Source organism: Rhea americana, unplaced genomic scaffold (assembly GCF_003343005.1).
Source record: "Rhea americana isolate MKP2758 unplaced genomic scaffold, rheAme1 scaffold_321, whole genome shotgun sequence".
Lineage (NCBI taxonomy): Eukaryota > Metazoa > Chordata > Aves > Rheiformes > Rheidae > Rhea > Rhea americana.
In genome coordinates this window covers 239,749-258,814 of record NW_028186448.1, presented here as the reverse complement: position 1 = coordinate 258,814, position 19,066 = coordinate 239,749, and the positions used below count along the sequence as shown (strand labels likewise).

Here is a 19,066-nt window from a genome sequence, read left to right as displayed (position 1 = left end):
CCTGAGCAGGACTTCCTGATCGCTCTCCATTGGCTGCAGGTAGACAGCCGCGCCGAGACGGAGGCACGGACAGCCGGACAGATCTCATGCGAGCCTCTAACTGAGCCTCTCCCCCGCTCCGCGGCCGCCGGCGGCACGCGCGCCCGCCGCTGCCGCGCTCCCCTGCTCGCCTCCTGCGCCGCACATGTAAGAGTTGTGCGTTGCGCCTCTGCCCCCCGGGCCGGCCGCCCCCCGCCCCGCCGAGCGGGGCAGAGCCGGTGGCGGGCGCCTCCGGAGCGCCGCTTCCCGCGAGCCCCACGCTGGATCGCCGCGAAGGGAGCTGACTCGGCGAGCGGAGGCGATCATGAATGAGATGTCGAGTTTCCTGCACGTCGGGGACATCGTCTCCCTGTACGCCGAGGGCTCCGTCAACGGCTTCATCAGCACTTTGGGGTGAGTGGGGCGCGTCCCGGCGCCCGCCCGCTCCCTCCCGGCCGGCTGCGCCGGGCGCCCCTGTCCCCAATCCCTTTGGGAAGGGAAGCGAAGGCGGCGCTGGGGGGCCGGGAGGCTGCGCGGCCGCCGGGGCAGGGTGCTGCCGCGGGGGGACCCTGCAGCCCGCCCTCGCCAGCAGCCCCRGGCAGAAACTTCTCCCTGCTTTGGGCTCGGGATGAGACGGGTTTAAACGGCAGCTCCGAGGAGGAGTTTCGTAGCTGGGCAGGGAGCTCGGTGCCGGGCAAGRAAGGGGCTCTAAGTCTGACCCGGGGACTTCGGCAGCCGGGATCTTCCCCTGGGGCTCAGCAGGGCGATTAAATGACCTTCCAAGGTGCTTTCCGCCTTGTTTGGCGCAGCCGGGGGCTGCTGTCTGCTGGGACAGCSCCTGGCTTTTGCTTGCCGCCTTGCACGGCGCTGGCGGTGCCTCCGGGCGCGGGGTCCGGTTCGCCCTGCTGTGTTTCCTCCAGGCAGGAGACACCAGCCCAGGCTGGCTCCGGCGGGTGCTGGGGGGAGCAGGGTGGCCACGAGGGTCCAGGCTGAGCCACCTCCTTGCAGCCCCCTGGATGCCTCAGCTACTGGCAAGAGAGTCTGGGGGGCAGGCAGAGACCTTGGGGACTGGTTCCTTGCTCCCGGCGTTTCCGTGCAAGGCAACGGTGTTGCTAAAGGAGCAGGTGGGCAAAGCCAGGGTGAGACCTTTAAACGTGCCTTTCCGTGGGAACGGACTTCCCTCGCTCCCGCCGCGAGCATCTGCCCTGCGGTGCCGGGAGAGGCCGTGTGCCCCACGCGGCGCGGTCCGCTCTTCCRCAGCGTAATCCTCCGGGGATTACTGCTTAGGTGGCTGGGAACACCGCTGCTCCCAGGGCTGTCCGGCTTCCCGAAGCTGGGACCCAAACCTCGCCCTGCAGCCCCGAGCGTTGCCGGTGCTGCTTCGAGGAGGTGGGTCCGGGCCAGCGCGCCTGCCCCGCGTTGCACACGCGAGTGTGAAATCAGCCAGGAATGCGGACTTGGATGGGATTCCTGGGGTAGGAGCTGCCCGACTGTATAATCGGAGATGAATGCGCTTGCTCCCACATGCCTGCGTATAACCGAAGCCGTGCATACCTTCGCCTACACGCGCTCGCGCAGCCGCTGCTGGGCACATGCAGCCTCTCGCTTAATGCGCGCTGAAGTCGGCATCCGGCCATCCGCGTGAGGCTGCCCCGAATCGCGCCGCCGCGCATGGATGGGTGCGCGCACGGACACAAATATCTCTGTGCGCGCAACCATGCGGTGTTGAGCGTAAGGTTCCCCTCCTGCAAGTGCAGACCGTGAGCCCGTCTGCACCCGGAGCTCTGCGCACACGCGYGCGCCCGGCCGGTGGCCCTGAGCGGGTGGGAAAACTTCCCCAAGGTCGTTTTTGGAGAGGTCTCCTTGTTGCTGGCCTATTTCTCAGCACAACTGTCACGAGGCAGGGCCTGGAGCCACGACATCTCAGCGCTGAGCACCCTCTGGGCCTGTCTGAAACTGGATGCAGAGGATGATCCAGTGGGACCTGATGTGGGACTTTTAGCTGGGGCAGTGTGTCCTAATAGCGCTCCATGAGCCAAATCCAGCGGCATTTAGATGCTTTGGAGCTCCAGTCTCTTTGCAGCTCTGACCCCCAGGTCCTCCTCCTGCAGGGTGCTTCTCTAATCTTATTTATAAGCATTAATTAATGGGGCTGCCTTTGAGAGACTCGAGCTTCACTGCTGGCTTTTGCTCGCCAGCCCCACTTTTCTGCAGCTCCRTTTTATCCAGGTTGTTTCCTGCCTTTTACGACTGCTTTCCCTTGTGCCCAGTGAGCTGGGAGACCCAACCACACCTTAAATCACTCCTGCCACAAGGGCTTGGGTGACTCACTGAGAGTGCTTCTCCCAGGCCCTGCTCACCATGGGGAACCTTGTCTGGCTCATTTGCAAGGCAAATAACTCAGCTAACCCTGGCGCTGGCGCTGCACGCCCGGCTGAGCGCCCTGCCATCCTCCCCACCATCCTTCCTCACGCTGGGGAGAGGCGAGGGCGGTCCAGGCTGGGGACCTGCAGCGGGATCCTCGGTTGAACTGGAGAGATGCGGGGTGTTTCCGGGTGCCGGCTGCGAGCGCCCCRTGCAGTGACGTACCCTGATTCACCAGCAAAGCGCTGGTGTCCTCACAGCCCAGCTGAGCTATTGCACCAGCTCTGCTGGTGTCACCAGGGCTTCCTGATATGGCTATGAGCAAGATGTAACGATAAACCTAGCGGTGCTCRCAGGATGTTCCACCAGGCCACGCAGGGCTCCGTCTGTCCCGGGCGTCTGTGCCAGGGATGCAGAGCTGGCAGGAGGAGCAGCGGGTCTTGGAGTCTTTAAATGCCAGCAGCAGGGTGAAGTCTGGCCCTGGCCTGCAGGGAAATGGGCTGAATAAGGAAGGTCCTTGGCTGCTGGACCCTGAGAAAGGGGCTGTTTGCTGTCCTCTGGATGCGCATCCTTCAGAGGTGGCAAACCAGAGCCCCATTTCCTGCAGGAGTTTGCTGGGTTCTTGACAGCTCTGCCGTAGCCCAGCGCTTCGCTGACCGTCGGGTGCACGGAGGAATGTTTGTTGGGAACGCAGAGCCCCACGGCGCTCTTCAGCCTGCGTTGGGAAGCCAGCTGCTTGGGGCTGGAGCGGCTGCTCGTGCGGGTCTGGGCTTGGCTCTGCAGACGGGTTTCCTGAGAGCAGGTGGGTCTCTTGCAAAGCAGGGAGCYGGCGGAAGCAGTGTAGCTGCATTGGGCCCCTCGTTATTACTAGTCTCAAACATTTTCGTCGTCTTAAGTGGTCCCTTTCCCCCTTCTGCGAAGGGAACCTGTCGAGGGCGATGGAGGGGGCTGGTGCCGAGGCAGGGCAGCTCCCAGGGCTCCCACCCCTGAGCTGTGGGGCAGAAACCCTTCCTCYCGCGGAGGCAGTCTGCAGTGGGCACGTACTTTTAGGGAGGAAAAACATCCTGCTGAAGGGTGGGGAATACTTGTGTGCGCTCCAGCGCTCGGCTGGATGACCTGCGTTGAGAGCARCTCCGTTGCTGGTCGCGTCTCCTGGCTGTGCCTCGGGAGCTTCACGTCCCCTTAGGAGAGATGGGGAATGGGATGGGTGTATCGGAGATCTGACGGTGTCGGGTGCTGCGCGGGAGGCGTTTGCTGGGTGCGGGGACCCGAGCGTGGTCTCATCTTCCCTCTTGGCTGGATTAGAGGTTCCCATCCTGCCCGGAGGTGGGGGATGACCCACGGGACGGCCTGGCTTCGCTGCTGCGGCTTTGCTGCTGCTGGTAGACGGGTCTCCACGGCCCCCGGCCCCGTCAGTAAATCCTGCTGGGTTTGCTCCRGGAGATCTGGTTCTTCGGGAGCTGGATAAGGAAATGCCCATTTGAAAGGGGCCCGGATCCCGCTCCGGGACGCGCGCTGCGRGGACTATGTGTGCAAATCCAAGCAGGAAGAGGAGCTCGGAGACCTCGACTCGATCCGCGCTCCGGCCGGGCCGAGGCGGCGCCGCCGGTGCCCCGAGCGGCGCGTTCCCGGGGCCGGGGGGCTCGCCGGCCGGCCGTGCTCCGGGGCCATCCCCGGCTCGCCCGGCAGCCCGGCCCCGCCGGCTCGCGGAGGGGAAGGGCCGGTGGCGGACCTGCCCGAATGGGAGCCGGCTGTTCGATGTAAAATAACACCTTTGATAGCTGTAATTGTGATTTACAGGGTGGAGCCGCTCAGGGAAAGGCGGCTGGTTAAAGGGTAACTTCAGCCCGGCTGGGTCAGGAGGAGCGCGCGGGGCCGGGCGCCCTTCCCTCCTCCCGACGGCGGGTTGAGACGCGTTTTTGTGGCCCTCCTGCCTTCGCCCGCTTTAGTTTTGCTGCCCGGGGGCCTCTCCGCGCGGCTCGGTGCCCGTCCGGCGCGGCCCCGACGCAGCTCCCGCGCACAGCAGCGTCGCCCCTTCCCGCGGCGCGGGCGGCGAACAGCTCGCCTGTCTTCTCGGGAGCCGGCTTATGATGGTTATTATTATTTTTTATTTATTTTTTACGCGAGCGGCCCCAGCTGGCCGCCGTCCCCGGGGAGGGCGAGGGGCGTCCGGTCCGAGCGGCTCGCGGTGCTGCCTCGCGCGAGGCCAAGCGCTCTGGCCCCCCTCCAGCAGATCACTTTGTGCTCGGTTTTAAGCCTGCCGAGAGCCCCGCTGGAGCCCCTCGCGCTGACCCCCGCGGTTTAAAGCTAACCAGATGCTGGCGCGCGCGTTGCCGTGCCGGGGGCGGCGAGCGGACGCGCCGGGATCGGGCCCCGGCTGCTCCCCGGCGGTAGCTGCAAGAGGGGAAGCGGGAGGGTTTTACTGGTGCACCAGCCTGCTGCTTCTCCCCGGATCTYCCTCCAGGTGTTCAGGCGCCAAGAGCCCGTTCTTCCATGAACGCAGGGAGCTCCTGCCGCTCTAGTAGCAGAGGGAGCTCTGCTTTATACCACCCCGCTGCGCTAACKCGGGTTATTAGTTGCATCGCGTCCTGGCCCCAGCAGCAGCACAGGTGACTCACGTCCACCGTGTCAGAATCCTTTTATTTTTCGGCAATTTTTCCCCGAAGCATGTTAGTCTGCGGTATCAGTTTAATAAAAATAATACTTTGCATTCCTGCAAAGCGTGTAATCCTGGGATTAAAGACGCTGAAACTGCTTTGAGGTCATTAACTAATTAAGACTTGTAGCCTGGCGGGTCACTCTCTCCCATCCTGCACTATGGATCAGCGATGCTGGGCATGGAGATGTTACAGGCAAATTTTCAAGCYGGAGCTGGTGTGGGTGGAAGATTCCTGAGCTTTGCAAATCGACGCTGTTTACTTCGACACTGGAAATAGGCCACACAGGTCAGATGCTTCCTCAGGGACCCCAAGCCACGACGGAGAAATATTTTTTAAAGTGCGTAAATGAAGGAGGCCGCCTGCTTTGGTGGAGGGAACGGGGCGCTTGCTGAGGTCGGTGCTCTGCTGCTCGAGCCCGGCACGGGAGGCTGCGTCCGTCTCCGTCGATAAGCGGAGCCGGAGCGGGCCGGGGAGGTTTGATCGGGGACCTCGGCGAGGGGAGCCCCGTTCCCAGAGGCAACCCCCGTATTTGCATATGAGCAAATCGCTCTCGATTTGCAAAATTTGTGCAACCCGGGGTTGGAAAGGTAATAACAGCAGAAACCCAAACAGCCGAGAGTCGGCGTCGGGGCAGGGCCGAGGCTCGGCGCGCYGCCGGCACGGTGGGCATGCGGGGTACGGCCCTTTGCTGCCTCTCTGCTCCGGTTTTTCCCCCTCTTTCGTCACCTCTTTCCAAGTCTCTGCCCCGCAGTTGCTCGGGAACGTGCCTGCCTCCCTCGCTGCTGTTGCAGCCCATGGAAAAAGCACGGGCTTTGGGGCAGTCCCTGGTCTCGCTGCGCTGCCGACCGCAAGTGCTTGCAAAGCCGAGGCAGGCYGTGCCAGCGGACAGCTCGGAGGGTGTTTACTGAAACCGCTTGATTTCTGGGTTTTACAGTCTCTGAGCTCCCACGGCGTCACGGCGCGTCGCCGCCGGCAGCGGCCGTTTTGCGCCGGGCGTTCGGCACGTGGCCTGGCAGCGGCGGCGGCCCCGGGCCGGGCGCGAGCTCGCGTCCCGCTCCCGCGGTGCGCACGCGCTTGCTTTCCCGGCGCCTCGTCCGTCCTCCGGTTCCCGGGAGCCGGCTTCCCCCACGGTGCTCCCGCCGGGATCGCGTCCTCGGTGCGTTCCCTCCTCCGCTCGCGGGCTGCCGGGATCCAGCCTCCTCGCTTCCTAGCCCCCGGCGGGGAGGAGGCTCCCGGAGCGGGCGAGCGGGTAGAGCCAGTCTCGCTGGAGCGCCTTGTTCCCTTGACGGCTTCGCCGAGGTGTCTGGCCGTCTCCCACGCGCCCGGCTCTGCCAGGCGGAGGGGAGAGGCCGGCGGGACCTGGCCCGTCCCGTTCCTCGGCTCGGCGGCGTCCCGCTCGTCCCAAAAGCGCGGGGAAGCTCCTCAGCATCCAGGGCAGGACCCAGGGGCGTTTTGCTGGGAAAACAGGGGCAGGAGGGCGACGGGGAGGAGATGCCGCGTGTCCGACRGGCAGAGCCGGCACCACCGAGCGGATCGCGATTAATGACGGGTTTCCGAGCGCCTCCGGCAGTGTTGGGGCCCCCGGGCGGAGAATCCCCGCGCGGAGGCCGCACGCGGCCCGTTTTGCCGGCTTTCGAGYGAAACGGCGAGCAGGGGAAGGGGGCGGCGCGGGCAGCGTCCGCGCGGCTCCGAGCCCGGCTGCCCCGCCGCCGCGTTGCCTCTTCTGCGCCCGTTCCCRGAGCCCGCTCGGCAGCACCGGTGGCTCGGCGCTCCCGGCAAGCGGCCCCGACCCTAAGGGATGATAGTGAAAAATAAATGTAATGTTTATAAACATTTATGGAGTGCAATCAGATAGAAAAGGGGGGGGGGGAGAGGCTTTTTGACACGGCTGGGTGACGATTGCTGCYGCGGCGCTCGCTGAACCTCTGCTCCCGCTTTTGTCCCCCCTCCRCGCAGGCTGGTGGACGACCGGTGCGTGGTGGAGCCGGCGGCCGGCGACCTCGACAACCCGCCCAAGAAGTTTCGAGGTGAGACTGGGGCCCCGTGCGCGTCCTCCCTCCCCGACCGTCCCGGGGCGCGTCCCTAGGGATGCCCGCGGCCGAGCAGCCTGCGTGCTGGCGGYGGGGCAGCTGCACCCCGCGTGCTGTTTCGTGGCGAGCCCGTTAGCGCTGAGCGCTAATTACAGTTGCCGTGCTTGGCTGCACCTCAGAGGGAGCGAGGGGATTAAGCWGCACTTTTGCAAGGCAGGTAGGGCTTAGGGAGAGGCGTTAAATCCCTGCCCGTTCTTGCCTGTCGCCGGCAAGCAGGACGGGGGCGAGCAGCCGAGATGGGGCTCCCCAGCCCGTGCCGGGCTCCCCGGATCGCAAACGGCCGCTCGGAGCCTGGAGGGTCTCCTTTCCGCCTGGCATTGCACCGACCTGGCATTGCACCGACCTGGGCGGCGTTTGCGGTGTGCCTCGTTGTGCACGGCATGCTGCAAACCGCAGGGAAGGAGGCTTTTCCCATGGCATTGCACCGACCTGGGCGGCGTTTGCGGTGTGCCTCGTTGTGCACGGCATGCTGCAAACCGCAGGGAAGGAGGCTTTTCCCAAGGAGCTTCCCAGGCTGCTTCGATTCCCAGTGTCCGGAGCGCCTTTTTCCCGTGGCCGGATGGGAGCAACTGGAAGGAGTTGCAGGGAGGCCTGTGCTGCCGTCGTGGTGTCGGGCAGGTTCCCCGTCCCAGCACCCTGCTATCTCCCTTCCCGGACGTGGGCGGGTGTCAAATCTCTTTTCCAGACTTGGGTCTGGTCTAGACTCCGCTCTGCTCCATGCAAAACCTATCAGGATATCCAGCTGCTTGTTTTAATAGCCGGAAAAGTAGCGGTCTCCCTTCCCAATAGCTATCGCTGCGAGGAAGGTAAAAACAACAGACCGATTCTGTTTCCCTGCAGCAGCAGCAAGAGGTTTAAGAGGATTTTAACGTGCAGCTGCCGTCCCCACATCCTGTGGCCGGACCCTGCCCTATCCTGCACCTCCGTAAGGCAGCCGCGGGTCCCGGCTCAGCCGGAGGTGTGGGGATGGGGCCCACCTCCCGCAGCAGAAGGGGCGATTGCTCCCTCCGTGCCTCAGTGCTGCATCGAAAGGGAGAGTCGGGCCCAAGGGGTTTTTTGGAAATGCAGAAACCCACCGCGGGAGCCTGTTCCTGCAGGGCGAGGGGCGCCCAGCTCCGCTGCCTGCGTAGTGCCTGGGCTCRGCCGAGCCTCTGAAAGCCGCCTGGCCCCTCTTTTATTTGCTTTTCTTGTGGTTTCTTTCCTCCCTGCAAAGCTTTTCTCAGCACTGCGTTCAGGCACGAAAGGAAAAAGCAAATAAGGCGCTTAAATCCCGYGCGTCGCGAGGCGGATGACAGCAGGGGGGTTCGGGGGACTGCTGATTCGCTTTCCAGCGGCTCTTTGCACGCRAGCCGATGCAGCGGCTGGAGCAGCCCGGCCCGGCGGTGCCGCGCGCTCGCCCGTCCCTGCAGCGCCTTGCACGCCGCAGGATGCTTTTGTTCTGCCTCTGCCGGAAAACGCGCCGGTTCCTCCCCTGCGGGTTCGCGGGGCAGCTTTGCCTCTGCGGCTGTGCTGGTCCCCGACGGCTTCACCCCTGCGCTGACCTGCATGGGAGCGTCTGCGCTCTCCTACGCTCGCTCCCCTCCCTGGGCAGTGCAAATGTGGGAGCTTTTCTTGGCCACCGGCTTTTCCGCCCRCTGCCCCCCTTGCAAAAGATCATCAGCACTGAGGCCGGAGTGCCAAAGTCTTCCGCGTGCACCAGGAGCTTTGCTGGAGCCTGCGTTTGTGCAAACTGCTGGAATTGCTCCACGTCTCRGTTTCCCTATTYGCAAAACAAGGCTTTGTATTCAGAGACGGGGAGCAGCAACGCTCAGCTCTGGGTGTCAGAGASCYCCCCCCCGGGTTTTGCTTTGCACCTGTCTCTTCACAGCTCTATATTTTTCCCTCTCCCCCATACTCCAGTTTTTCCTTTCCACCAGCTCCTTTTGCAGCCTAATTAACAATTTAATGAAAGCGGTTTAAGGTGCAGCAGGTGGCCGAAGCATTTCTCTAGCCCCCGTCCGAGCCACCTTGCTGTGGGAGAGTGCAGCAAAGCATTACGGCAGCGGCGCTCGAGCCTCTTACTAAAAGCCCAGCGTCGCAAAGGCTCCTTGGCATGGGACCTGCCGTTAGCAAATAGACCTGTAAAACGAAACGTGAAACTTGGCCTCTTCCCAGCGGCCCCAGCCGGTGAGAACCGTGCTCCGCGCTTGTTTGTTCGTCACTCCCAGGTAAATAAATACGCACTCGCCAGCGCCTCGGGCCAGGGGCCAGGGATGGAAGTGATTTTGTGTCTGAAGTTTCTCGGCTGCTATTTCAGGAGTAGTTAGGGCGACCCAGGCTAAAGAGCCCTTCCTACCCTCGCTCCCCGCCCTGCAGAGGTTCTCATCCGGATCCCAGTTGGGACTCCGGCTCAGAATTCCCGGAGGTCTGGTCTCGTGCTTCAACTCACAGGTCCTGGACCTGGCAGCTGGGATTGCTGCGGAGAGAGTCCCTGCTGTACCCCCATCCTGGCCAGAGCAGCGTGGGGAAAAATGGGGAAATTGGGGCAATGCGGTACAGTACAGATATGCTGCAAGTGTTTTGGGCAGCTGGGATCCAGATCTGGGCCCTTCGGATCTGAACAGGGTTACTTATAGGCCTTGAAATGCGGCTGTTTGCATACGGGTTTTTAGGAGCAGTTGCTTCCAGCTTCCAGCACTAGTGATTAAGTCTCTTTATGAGCAGTCACGGGAGGGCAAGAGCACGTCTGCAAAGCTGGTGTATCCCAATTGCACGGCCACCATGGGATACCAACCCTCAGTCCTGCTGGCTCAGGATATCTGATTTGTAGGGCAATAAATGAGAGGGGGAGATGYTCCCTCTTTGCTGTCTCGCAGCACCTGCATCCTGCTGGCTTCGCCCCCTTTCCAGGGGGATCCTCTTGCTTGTTTATTACTCTCCTTCTCAGTGCTTTTTACCCCCCTAAAGTTTTCCTTCCCAAATAGCATGGTTGTTTCCGATGGGAACACTTCTATCAGTAGACCAAAAAGTGGAGTTACTCTTGGACTCATTTAGCCTGATTTGAAACTAATTCTCCAGCTAATATGCTATGATGTGACTCTCCACCAACCCTGGCCAGGTCTGGTTTGGAGCACTAGAAGGAGCCTGGGTCATTCAGCRTTTTAAGGACCTTCTCCCAGGGATGCTGGTGGGGTGGGAGCTATGTCCTGGAGGTGAAGGTGCTCCTGCCCTCTAGGTTGGCCCCGCAGGAGGCAGACCACTTGCCAACCACCGTGCCAGTGGTGCAGCTAATGCTCAGCTTCCTCTTGTTCCAGATTGCCTCTTCAAAGTGTGCCCCATGAACCGCTAYTCTGCCCAGAAGCAGTACTGGAAGGCCAAGCAAACCAAGCAGGACAAGGAGAAGATCTCTGATGTGGTACTGCTGCAGAAACTCCAGGTGAGGAGAGCTCATGCAGGACAAGGGACAGTCTTCCTCCAAGGCAGAGAGCCCAGTGGGTTGGATGGCTGATGACATCCAAACCTTTTGCTGCAAAGTTCCTGACCTRTTTTCCTTTCTGGAAAACAGCCTGTATGGGAGAGCAGGCCCTCTCTTGGGTTTTGCTGTATCGAGGACATCCCTCAGGTCAGCTCTGCTGTCTCTTGTCTCATCGCCCTCTTCCCACCATGGACTATTAGCCTCTGTACTAGAGGAAAGGCTCCAGTAGCCATCAGCTTGTAGTTAATCGCGGTATCCTGTAAGGGGATGGAGACAGGACCTCTGTAAGGTGCTTTGCTCTGCTGTGGTATCTGCAAGACAGGGAGGGTTAAGATCAGCGGGTGGACTGGCCCCAAGGGAGACATGCTGCTCTGCAGGTTATATTTGTGAGATGCTCTTAGCTGGCCTTGGAGGTCATCCACCCTCGCCAGGAAGAGGCGAATTTACCTTGGCTCCTGTCGCAGGCTCCCGACCTGCGACTGTCGTGCCTGCGCGTCTGTCCTTGGCACAGGTCTGCGGCGACAGCGAGCAGTAAATACAGCTGCAGCCARGGAGCCACTGATGCTTTTATTGCTCCCAGTGCAGCTAGAAAAGCATGGTGCCTGCTAACACCGGCGGTGCATCTGGCCTGGGAGCCCTTAGTTCTGTGGCTCCTTCGGTGCCAAAGTGGAGCCGCTGCAGCTCAGGCTGCAAGGTAAGGAAGGGATTGCGTGTGTGACACAGCCCTGCGATCRTTTCGGAGCCTGCCATTTGCATGATCTCCGCTCCATCCCTGGGAAAAGTCAAGAAATAACAACTCCCTGCAGATTTTTTTGGCCTGAGGGCCCATTRGGCATGGAGGTGCTCAGGGCATGTCTGGAAAGTGAGGGCTTTCCTGCTTCTCCTGATGTTTAGGCAGAGCTGCTGCAAATGTTTGCAAGCAGGGAGCTTGCTGGAGACACTCATGGCTTAAAAACATCGTGGCTGTGCACTGGAGCTGGGGGCTTGCCAGGTCCAGTGCACAGCCCGTTCCAGGGCACAGGTCCCCTTCTCTCTTGCCAGGAGAGAACGGGAAGGCAGCAATGCGGGTGTTTTGGGGTGAGACATGCCTTTCTGCTCCCGCCAGCTCTGCCAGCCTCTGCTGCAGCTATCTCAGCCCTTCTGCTGCTCCCTTTGAAGACGCTGCTCTGTTTCCTCTCCCCACCRCAGCGGGACGGAGGTTTCCAGCGAGCTCGGGCAGTAGCAGCAGCAACGTCTCTGCAGAAATCGGAGCCSGCAGCCCGCAGCCGGGCTGGGAGCAGTGCATGGCTGCAGCAGTGCCCGGCACAGCCCAGCACCTCCCCGGGGCGAAAAAGCACTGCGAGGGGCCTGGAGGAAGGGGAAAAGGGCCCCACAGAGCTGAGCTGGCAGAGCCGTGCCGGGCCAGGAGGGCTGAGAGCAGGCGGGTGGTGGGTCCTGGCGCTCGGGCCCCTCGCTGCTGGTGGGCGCCTTTTTAAACGCCACGGCCTTGCCGTAAATCAATGAGGCTGCTCCAGCTCCCGAGCCTGCGCCGGCCGGCCTGGGAGACGCTGCGGACAGGACCTGCTCCAAAGGGGCTGTGGAAGTTAAAGGCTCCTGTTGACTTCCCCGAGGTTTGGAAAAGGCCCATGTTAAACATTGCATAATCGTGTCAGACAGCTGGCAAGGCTGCGGGGATGATTCATAGAGCTGAAGTTCAGGAGAGATTCGTTAAATCATCTAATGAGACTTCAAGCATAGCACAGGCCCTGCGGTTCCCCTAATTTTGCCTGTGCTGAGCCTGGGGAGCGAAGTCTAATAAAGTGTCTGGAAAGAGCATCCCAGCTTGYGTTGGAGATGCCAACACGTGGTCAGCGCATCCTGCTGTGTCTAACCACATAACATCAGCCTTGCCTAGAAACGCTCTCTACTTTCCTGCTTTCGGTTAGCATGTAACTTGTAATATCAACACCTGTGCTTGCTGTGCATGGGCAGAATGGCTCATTTCTGAGCCTACCTGATGAAACCTTGACTTTATTTGTCTTAAAGAAATTCTGGAATTTCCTTGTTCCTCTACGCTGCTCCTGGTGTTGCCCTTTCGGGAAATGCAGAAGTGCGTTTGAAGTGCCAGGCAGTAAGCAAGCCCAGGAGTTTATGCAATTTGCTTCCCGTGCTGGCTCTGCTGCAAAGCCCCTTGATGTCTTGGTGGGGAGCTGAAATCCAGCCTCTGATTTTCTCTTTCAACCCAAGGAGATAATTTCCTGAAATGGAAGCAGCCCAGGTGTCGCAAGGAGAAGCCCTGCCTGAGATGCTTCCTGTTGCCTTTCCAAGCAYGTGCTCTTGTGCCTTAGTTTTTAAGTGGTTTAAGCCTTGATATTTTCTCGGCTGGCTAATTGTAGGTGCARCTGGATGCAGGGCAGCCGCTGTGGTGACTGATCTCTCGACGGAGCCGGGTTGCTCCGTGGGGTTGCTCCTTTCCGCTCTCACGCTCACTGCTCTGCTTCAGTGGGGTTTTTCTTTGCTAACCTGAGCCTGGTGGCACTGAAAGCTGTTGGTTTGGGTTTCCTGATGGCAGCTGCCACCGCTGATGGTCCAAGCAGTCCTGGACCTCCGTGGCCCGGCGGGGTCGTGTCCGCGGGGTGGGAGCCGACACGATCACCCAGAGCTGCGTGGGGATAGAGAGCTGTGGCAAGGTTCAAAATAGCCAAGCRTTTGCAATGCAGCAACGTGCGCCAGACGGAGGCAAAGCTGTGATGACACCTGCTTGGGAGTCGCGTTAAATCACTGTGCTAAGGGCAGCAGCCCCCAGCACGGAGGGCATCCAAGCCCCCGCTCCGTCCAGCTGTGCCGTGCAGCGATGTGGGGGTCCGAMGGAAGAGAAGGCAAGGTGCAGAGCGCAGCTCTTAGCTTATTCCCCAATTCCTCAGGCAAACAGGCCAGGAGAGGTGAGCTACGCTGCCAGCTTTGTCCCTTGCTGTGGTTGCTCCCTTAAACCTGAGAGCTGCCCCTTGCGTTCGCGAGCGCCGGGGCCGGGGCTGCCCCGTGGCTGCCGCTCGCTCAGGAGCCGCCGGGCTGGGAGTTGCACCCTCAACGTTCCCACATCAGTCCGTCCCGGCAGCGAATTTCTGCCTCGTGCCCCAACAGCCGCTGGAGCAGCCGTGCGGAAAATGCCTGTGGTTTTGGAGCGAGGGGCTGGCTGGCGCRGCCCGCTGCACGCCCGAGGAGGTGGTGAGCGATCGCCTGGCGGCAGGTCCTGGCCGGTGGGTGCYGTTGGCTCCCGCCCGGCGGGCCGGGACCTGCCGCGGCTCCCTTCGCCGCGAGGTCTCGGCCCAGCAGCGAGTCCCCGGTTCCCGTGGCCACGCTGCCCCGAGGCTGGGAAGAGCTGGCGTTTCCCCAGCCCGTTGCCTGCRCGCGGGGTCCTTGCTCGGTGCTTCCCTGTAAGACCTGCCCAGCTGGAGCTCTTGGTGAACTTGGGTGCTGCCTTCTCCTTGTGCAGACGTTTAAGTCGTTGGCCTCGGGTGACAGAAACGCAGGGCTGCCCCAGCTCGTTCGGCTCCGTACGGCTGCTCGGGGCCGCGCAGGGCTCCTGGACTGAGCCCTCAGGCTCTGAGGACCTTGTACAGTATTTCTGGACCATTCAGCAATGTAACTGAGCCAGGATATTTGGGGGATGGGGGTGCTGAGGTGGCATCCCAGCCTGTCCTCTGCCCTCGCCACGGCTGAGGACGAGGTGGCCTCTCTGGGGCTGGCTGGTGGTACTCACCAAGCTCTCATCTTCTCCTCTTGGTGGACAGCATGCGGCCCAGATGGAGCAGAAGCAGAACGAGACGGAGAACAAGAAAGTGCATGGGGACGTGGTGAAATACGGCAGCGTCATACAGGTACAGGCGCTCGCCCTCCCCTCCGGTGGGCTCGGYGCTCTGCTTTTGGGCCCTGGCTGCTCCAATCAAGGGGGCTGGGGGSGAAATGCACGGATCCAAGCAAATGCAAGTGGAAGGGAGTTGGGCAGTGCTGGAAGGGGGCTCGCGGTGTCACTGCTGGGGTCCTCCATAGCCCCCGGGGTTTGTTGCCACGGGGAGCTCAGCCGTGGCGCTTGGCTTTGCAGCTCCTGCACATGAAGAGTAACAAGTACCTAACGGTGAACAAGCGCCTGCCGGCYCTGCTCGAGAAGAACGCGATGCGGGTGACGCTGGACGCCACCGGCAATGAAGGGTCCTGGCTCTTCATTCAGCCCTTCTGGAAGCTGAGGAGCAATGGAGATAACGTGAGTCATCCCAGGCGAGGACTTTGGGGGTTAAGCACAGAAAGCCCCAAGCTGAGCAGCAGTGGTACGCACTTCGCCACGGGGTGCCTGGCCTCGTCCTCACTCCCCTCTTCCTCCTTTTGCCTTCCCAGGTGGTTGTGGGGGACAAGGTGATCCTGAACCCCGTGAACGCCGGGCAGCCGCTGCATGCCAGCAACTATGAGCTTGCTGATAATGCCGGCTGCAAAGAGGTACCGGGAGCCGGGGGAGGCTGGGCTGCGAAGGGGGTGGCTTTCAGGGCTTGCCAGGCTTGGGGAGGTTTGGGGRGKKTTTTTTTTTTTTTTTTTTTTTTTTTTTTTTTGCCCTTTTTCCCCCCCCCTCCCCAGTTCCTTCTCTGGTATTATCAGCTCCTTCCCTTGCTCTGCAGGTGAACTCGGTCAATTGTAACACCAGCTGGAAAATCAACCTCTTCATGCAGTTCTGTGACCACCTGGAGGAAGTGCTGAAGGGGGTAAGGAAGGGGCTGCTCAGGGCCCCGTCCCTGTCCCTGTCCCGCTGCTCTGTCGGGACGGGTGACGAGCCATTTGGCTGTGTGACAAGACTAGAGGAAGGAGGCGCCAGATTGGCCTTTGGGGATCTTCGTTTCTAGGAGAATTCATCGCTCGGAGCACTTAACAGCGAGTTAGAGTGGGATATTTTAGTACCTTCTAGCAGGAGGTACCCARGGGGGCATCAAATTACCCTCTGCCTCGTTGCAATAAATCTGCTCTCGAGGACAGCATGCGACACAGTGCTGTCAGTGGCTTCCATCTCTGAGGACGATTTTGGAAGCAGTAAAAGGCAGTTTTAGCCATGCAGCAGTGCTGACTGTTGCCTGGGAAAGGAACTTTCCCCGCGGAGCTATTGTTCGGGGCCGAGGTCCTCCAGGAAGCAGCTGGCTGGATATTGATTGCGATGATCCTGCAGGTCCTCGTCCCCAGGCGCGCGCTTATCCCTGCCTTCCTGCATGCGCCGCGTCCTCCTCCTGGAGCCGTTAGTGCCTTAAACGCACGGGCGAGCTGAGCATCTGCCCGCTCTGGGGGCGAAAAGTGGGATTTTTKTGCCCGTTTTATAGCTCGGAGAGTGGAAGCGCAGAGCAGTGATTTGCGCGAGCAGGGCGATGCCATCGCAGCAGATGCGGGGTGCCCCCGTGGCCACGGCCCCTGCTGCAGCCGTGAAGCGGGGTGCCCTGCCGCAGGGCCCAGAGGAGCGTTTGGGTCGCGAGAGGCAGGTTTTTGTCCACTGGGCCTCACTGCYGTGTGCCTGTGCCAGGGAGACGTGGTGAGGCTCTTCCACGCCGAGCAGGAGAAGTTCCTCACCTGCGACGAGTACAAGGGCAAGCTGCACGTCTTCCTCCGCACCACCCTGAGGCAGTCGGCCACTTCGGCCACCAGCTCCAATGCCCTGTGGGAGGTGGAGGTGAGCCGAGATGGGATGGGATGGGATGAAGAGCGTGTCCGTGTCCCAGCGTCCAGCCCGGCTGTCTTTGGGCTCATGGGCAGCACCTTGGCAGGGGTTCCTGCGTTTGCACTGGAGGGTGTTTGCAAGAAGTAACGGTTATCTCTGTAGCTTTCAAGCCTTGTATTTCCACCTGGTTTGGCAGCCTTGACTGCACCAGCTAAAGCCAGTGCAAATCTCGAGCTCTGCAGGAGAGCTGGGAACGGCAGCGGGGTGCACGCTTCTGCCGCGCTCTGCCCAGCCTGCCCATAAGGCGACGAGCCTCCCTCTGGCTTGTCCGCATCTGTCTCCCCGTTTTCTGCACCCCGAGTACGTTTGCTCACGGCTGCCTTTGAGATCRGGCAGGGCTCTTATCGCTGGCGTGTTCGCCCAAGGTCAGGCGGAGCTTTGGAGGCAGGAGTGGCATCTCAGGTGCCCCGGCTGAGTCATCTCCTGTGCTTCCTCCAGGTGGTCCATCACGACCCGTGCCGCGGGGGAGCTGGCCACTGGAACGGCTTGTACCGCTTCAAGCACCTTGCCACCGGCAACTACCTGGCAGCAGAGGTAAGGGGCGAGCAGAGAAACCTGCCCTGCCTGCTGCTACCGCTCCGTGCAAAGGGAGTGTGAGGCCGCCCTTAGACAGAGCGGCGATATCGCTCCAGAGCAGCAAGCTCCTCGTCCTGCAGCAGCTGCCCCGGGACACTCTTGGGACCACCTTGGCCCTGCTCTGTTTTATATCCAGAGCTGCTGGCCCCCTCCCTGGCAACTCCTGCTYGCTCGCAGGAGGTAGAGGTGCTGTGTGCTGGGACCAGGGCCGTGAGCAACGTTGTTGTTTGCCCATTTGCAGGGCTAGGCTATCCCTGCTGAAATCCCCCGCCCCGCAGCGCCGGGGTTCGCCTCCCAAACTCGCTGTTCACGGCTCCTTCCCTTGGCCGRCAGCTCTCTTGGCCCAGAGGCGGCAGGCAGGAGGAGGCCAGGGCTTTCCTATGTTTCCCTGCTCCAGGCCAAGGGATCCAGCRCAGCCTCCCTGTGAGCTGGGACTGGGAGACAATTTGGCTGCATTTAACCCTTTCTGATCAGGTTTTCGACTTTCCCATCCTCTGGTCCTTGGAGGCATCCAGAGCTGTCCTGGGCTGTGGGAGATATTGGTTAAATCCAGGCCTGGAAAAAACATCTGCTGAATTTTTTTTTTTTTTTTTGCTCCCCTCTGAGGCCAGTGGAAAGCCTCTGGGTAGTGGCACAGAGAGCTGCAAAATGCAGTCRATGCAACTCTGATGCGCTGCCACAGCCAAGTCCCTTTGCGTTGCACACTGCAGTCGGGGGAGCATGGACACGTCTGGGGGGACTGTGGTGTGCACAGGTGCCAGAAGTGCTCCCTAACGCACGAAGACAACTAAATACAGCCGCCCAGGGCTGTGCCTGCCAGCACCAGMATGGAAAACAGCAAATACTGGGGCTGCCACTAAATTTCTGAAATGGCTGCTGGATTTGGGTGCCTTAAAAGACGTTCGGGTARCATCTGCGGAGGAAAGAAGATCCCCAGCCAGGGCTGCTGTTGCCTAGCTTATCATACTCAGTGAGACCTCAGCCTGGCACGTTGCAGGATACACAGCAAGTGCTTGTCTTGCTGCAATGAAGAGCCCTGGGTCTGCTAGCCATGGCTCACCCTGTCCTGGTCCCTGGTGTGCTAGTGGGTCACATCCTGCCACCCCCTCTATGCAGGTCTCCTCTCTCTGTTTTAGGCTGCTGGTGACATGATCAAGGAAGGCAGGAATAGCGATAACTCCCCCGTGCTCTGGGTTTTGGAGGGACCGAGTTAGAGGATTGATAGCTGTCTCTCATCTCCCTCTTTAACTTTTCAGGAAAACCCAAGTTATAAAGGAGACGTGGCTGAGCCCAAAGCAGCGCCCACGGTGAGCTGTTTGCAGCCTTGCTAGCAGAAATGCTGCTGCTGCTGCCTGAAATCACGCCGTCTCTTAGCCCCTGCCCGAGAGCAGGGCATCGCCCCGTAGCGGAGCACGCCGCGAGGACGGGGAGCTCCTTGGTGCCGAAGCTACTATTTGGGGCAACCCCGGAGGCTGCTATGCGGCCGTGCTGCTGAGCAGAGCATCCCCGTGCCTGGCGCTGTAGAGTAGCATCCCTATTTCATGCTTGCGAGAGRACCCGGCCAAGAGCCGCAGGAGTTGTCCCAGGGCCCAGTGCATGTTGCATTCCAGGCCAGCGGGGTGTGCAGATGAAGTGCTGGTAGAAGAGAGACTTGGATTTTGAGGGGATTTTTACCTTTGCTGTAGTAAGGTTTGGAGATGGGGTGGCCTCATAGCTCAGGTGCATCATGCCATGCTTGTGCTCTTCCRGACCCTCATTCATCTCCACGCTGCTAAGCCGGCCTAGAGTCCGAGCAAAAGCTTCTGCTCTGAACATAGCTGCTGCGTGTCYGCTCTGATCCCGCGCGCGCAGGGAGGCGCGCAGGACAGGGAGGCCGGGCTCATCGGGGTGGTTGCTCCATGCCATGCTCAGAGCCGCTTTCCCGGGCGCAGGGGAGCGGTGGCCGCTCCAGCCGCAGAAACACGGGGGAGAAGATCAAATACCGCCTGGTGGCCGTGCCCCACGGCAACGACATCGCCTCCCTCTTCGAGCTGGACCCTACCACCCTGCAGAAGACGGACTCCTTCGTCCCACGGTACGTGAGYGTGCACGCACACCCTTTGGCCCATGGTGAAGGCAGAGCTGTGAATTTGGACCCGGTTTGCTGCCTGTGGCCTGGGCTTCTCCCCTTGGGAAAGTC

General features: G+C 61.1%; 1 protein-coding gene across 1 annotated transcript in view; it reads left to right on the top strand.

Annotated features, from left to right (window-relative positions):
- Positions 1-47: 47 nt before the first annotated feature.
- The window catches only part of ITPR3 (inositol 1,4,5-trisphosphate receptor type 3), a 43,374-nt gene continuing 24,355 nt past the window's right edge, over positions 48-19,066 (top strand). The window contains exons 1-11 of the mRNA XM_085310599.1: positions 48-432; positions 6,999-7,069; positions 10,426-10,547; positions 14,357-14,443; positions 14,668-14,826; positions 14,958-15,056; positions 15,233-15,316; positions 16,117-16,263; positions 16,750-16,845; positions 18,144-18,194; positions 18,819-18,961. Coding sequence (XP_085166725.1) covers positions 344-432; positions 6,999-7,069; positions 10,426-10,547; positions 14,357-14,443; positions 14,668-14,826; positions 14,958-15,056; positions 15,233-15,316; positions 16,117-16,263; positions 16,750-16,845; positions 18,144-18,194; positions 18,819-18,961 — 1,148 coding nt within the window. The 5' untranslated portion in view covers positions 48-343. The remainder of the gene's footprint in view (positions 433-6,998; positions 7,070-10,425; positions 10,548-14,356; positions 14,444-14,667; positions 14,827-14,957; positions 15,057-15,232; positions 15,317-16,116; positions 16,264-16,749; positions 16,846-18,143; positions 18,195-18,818; positions 18,962-19,066) is intronic.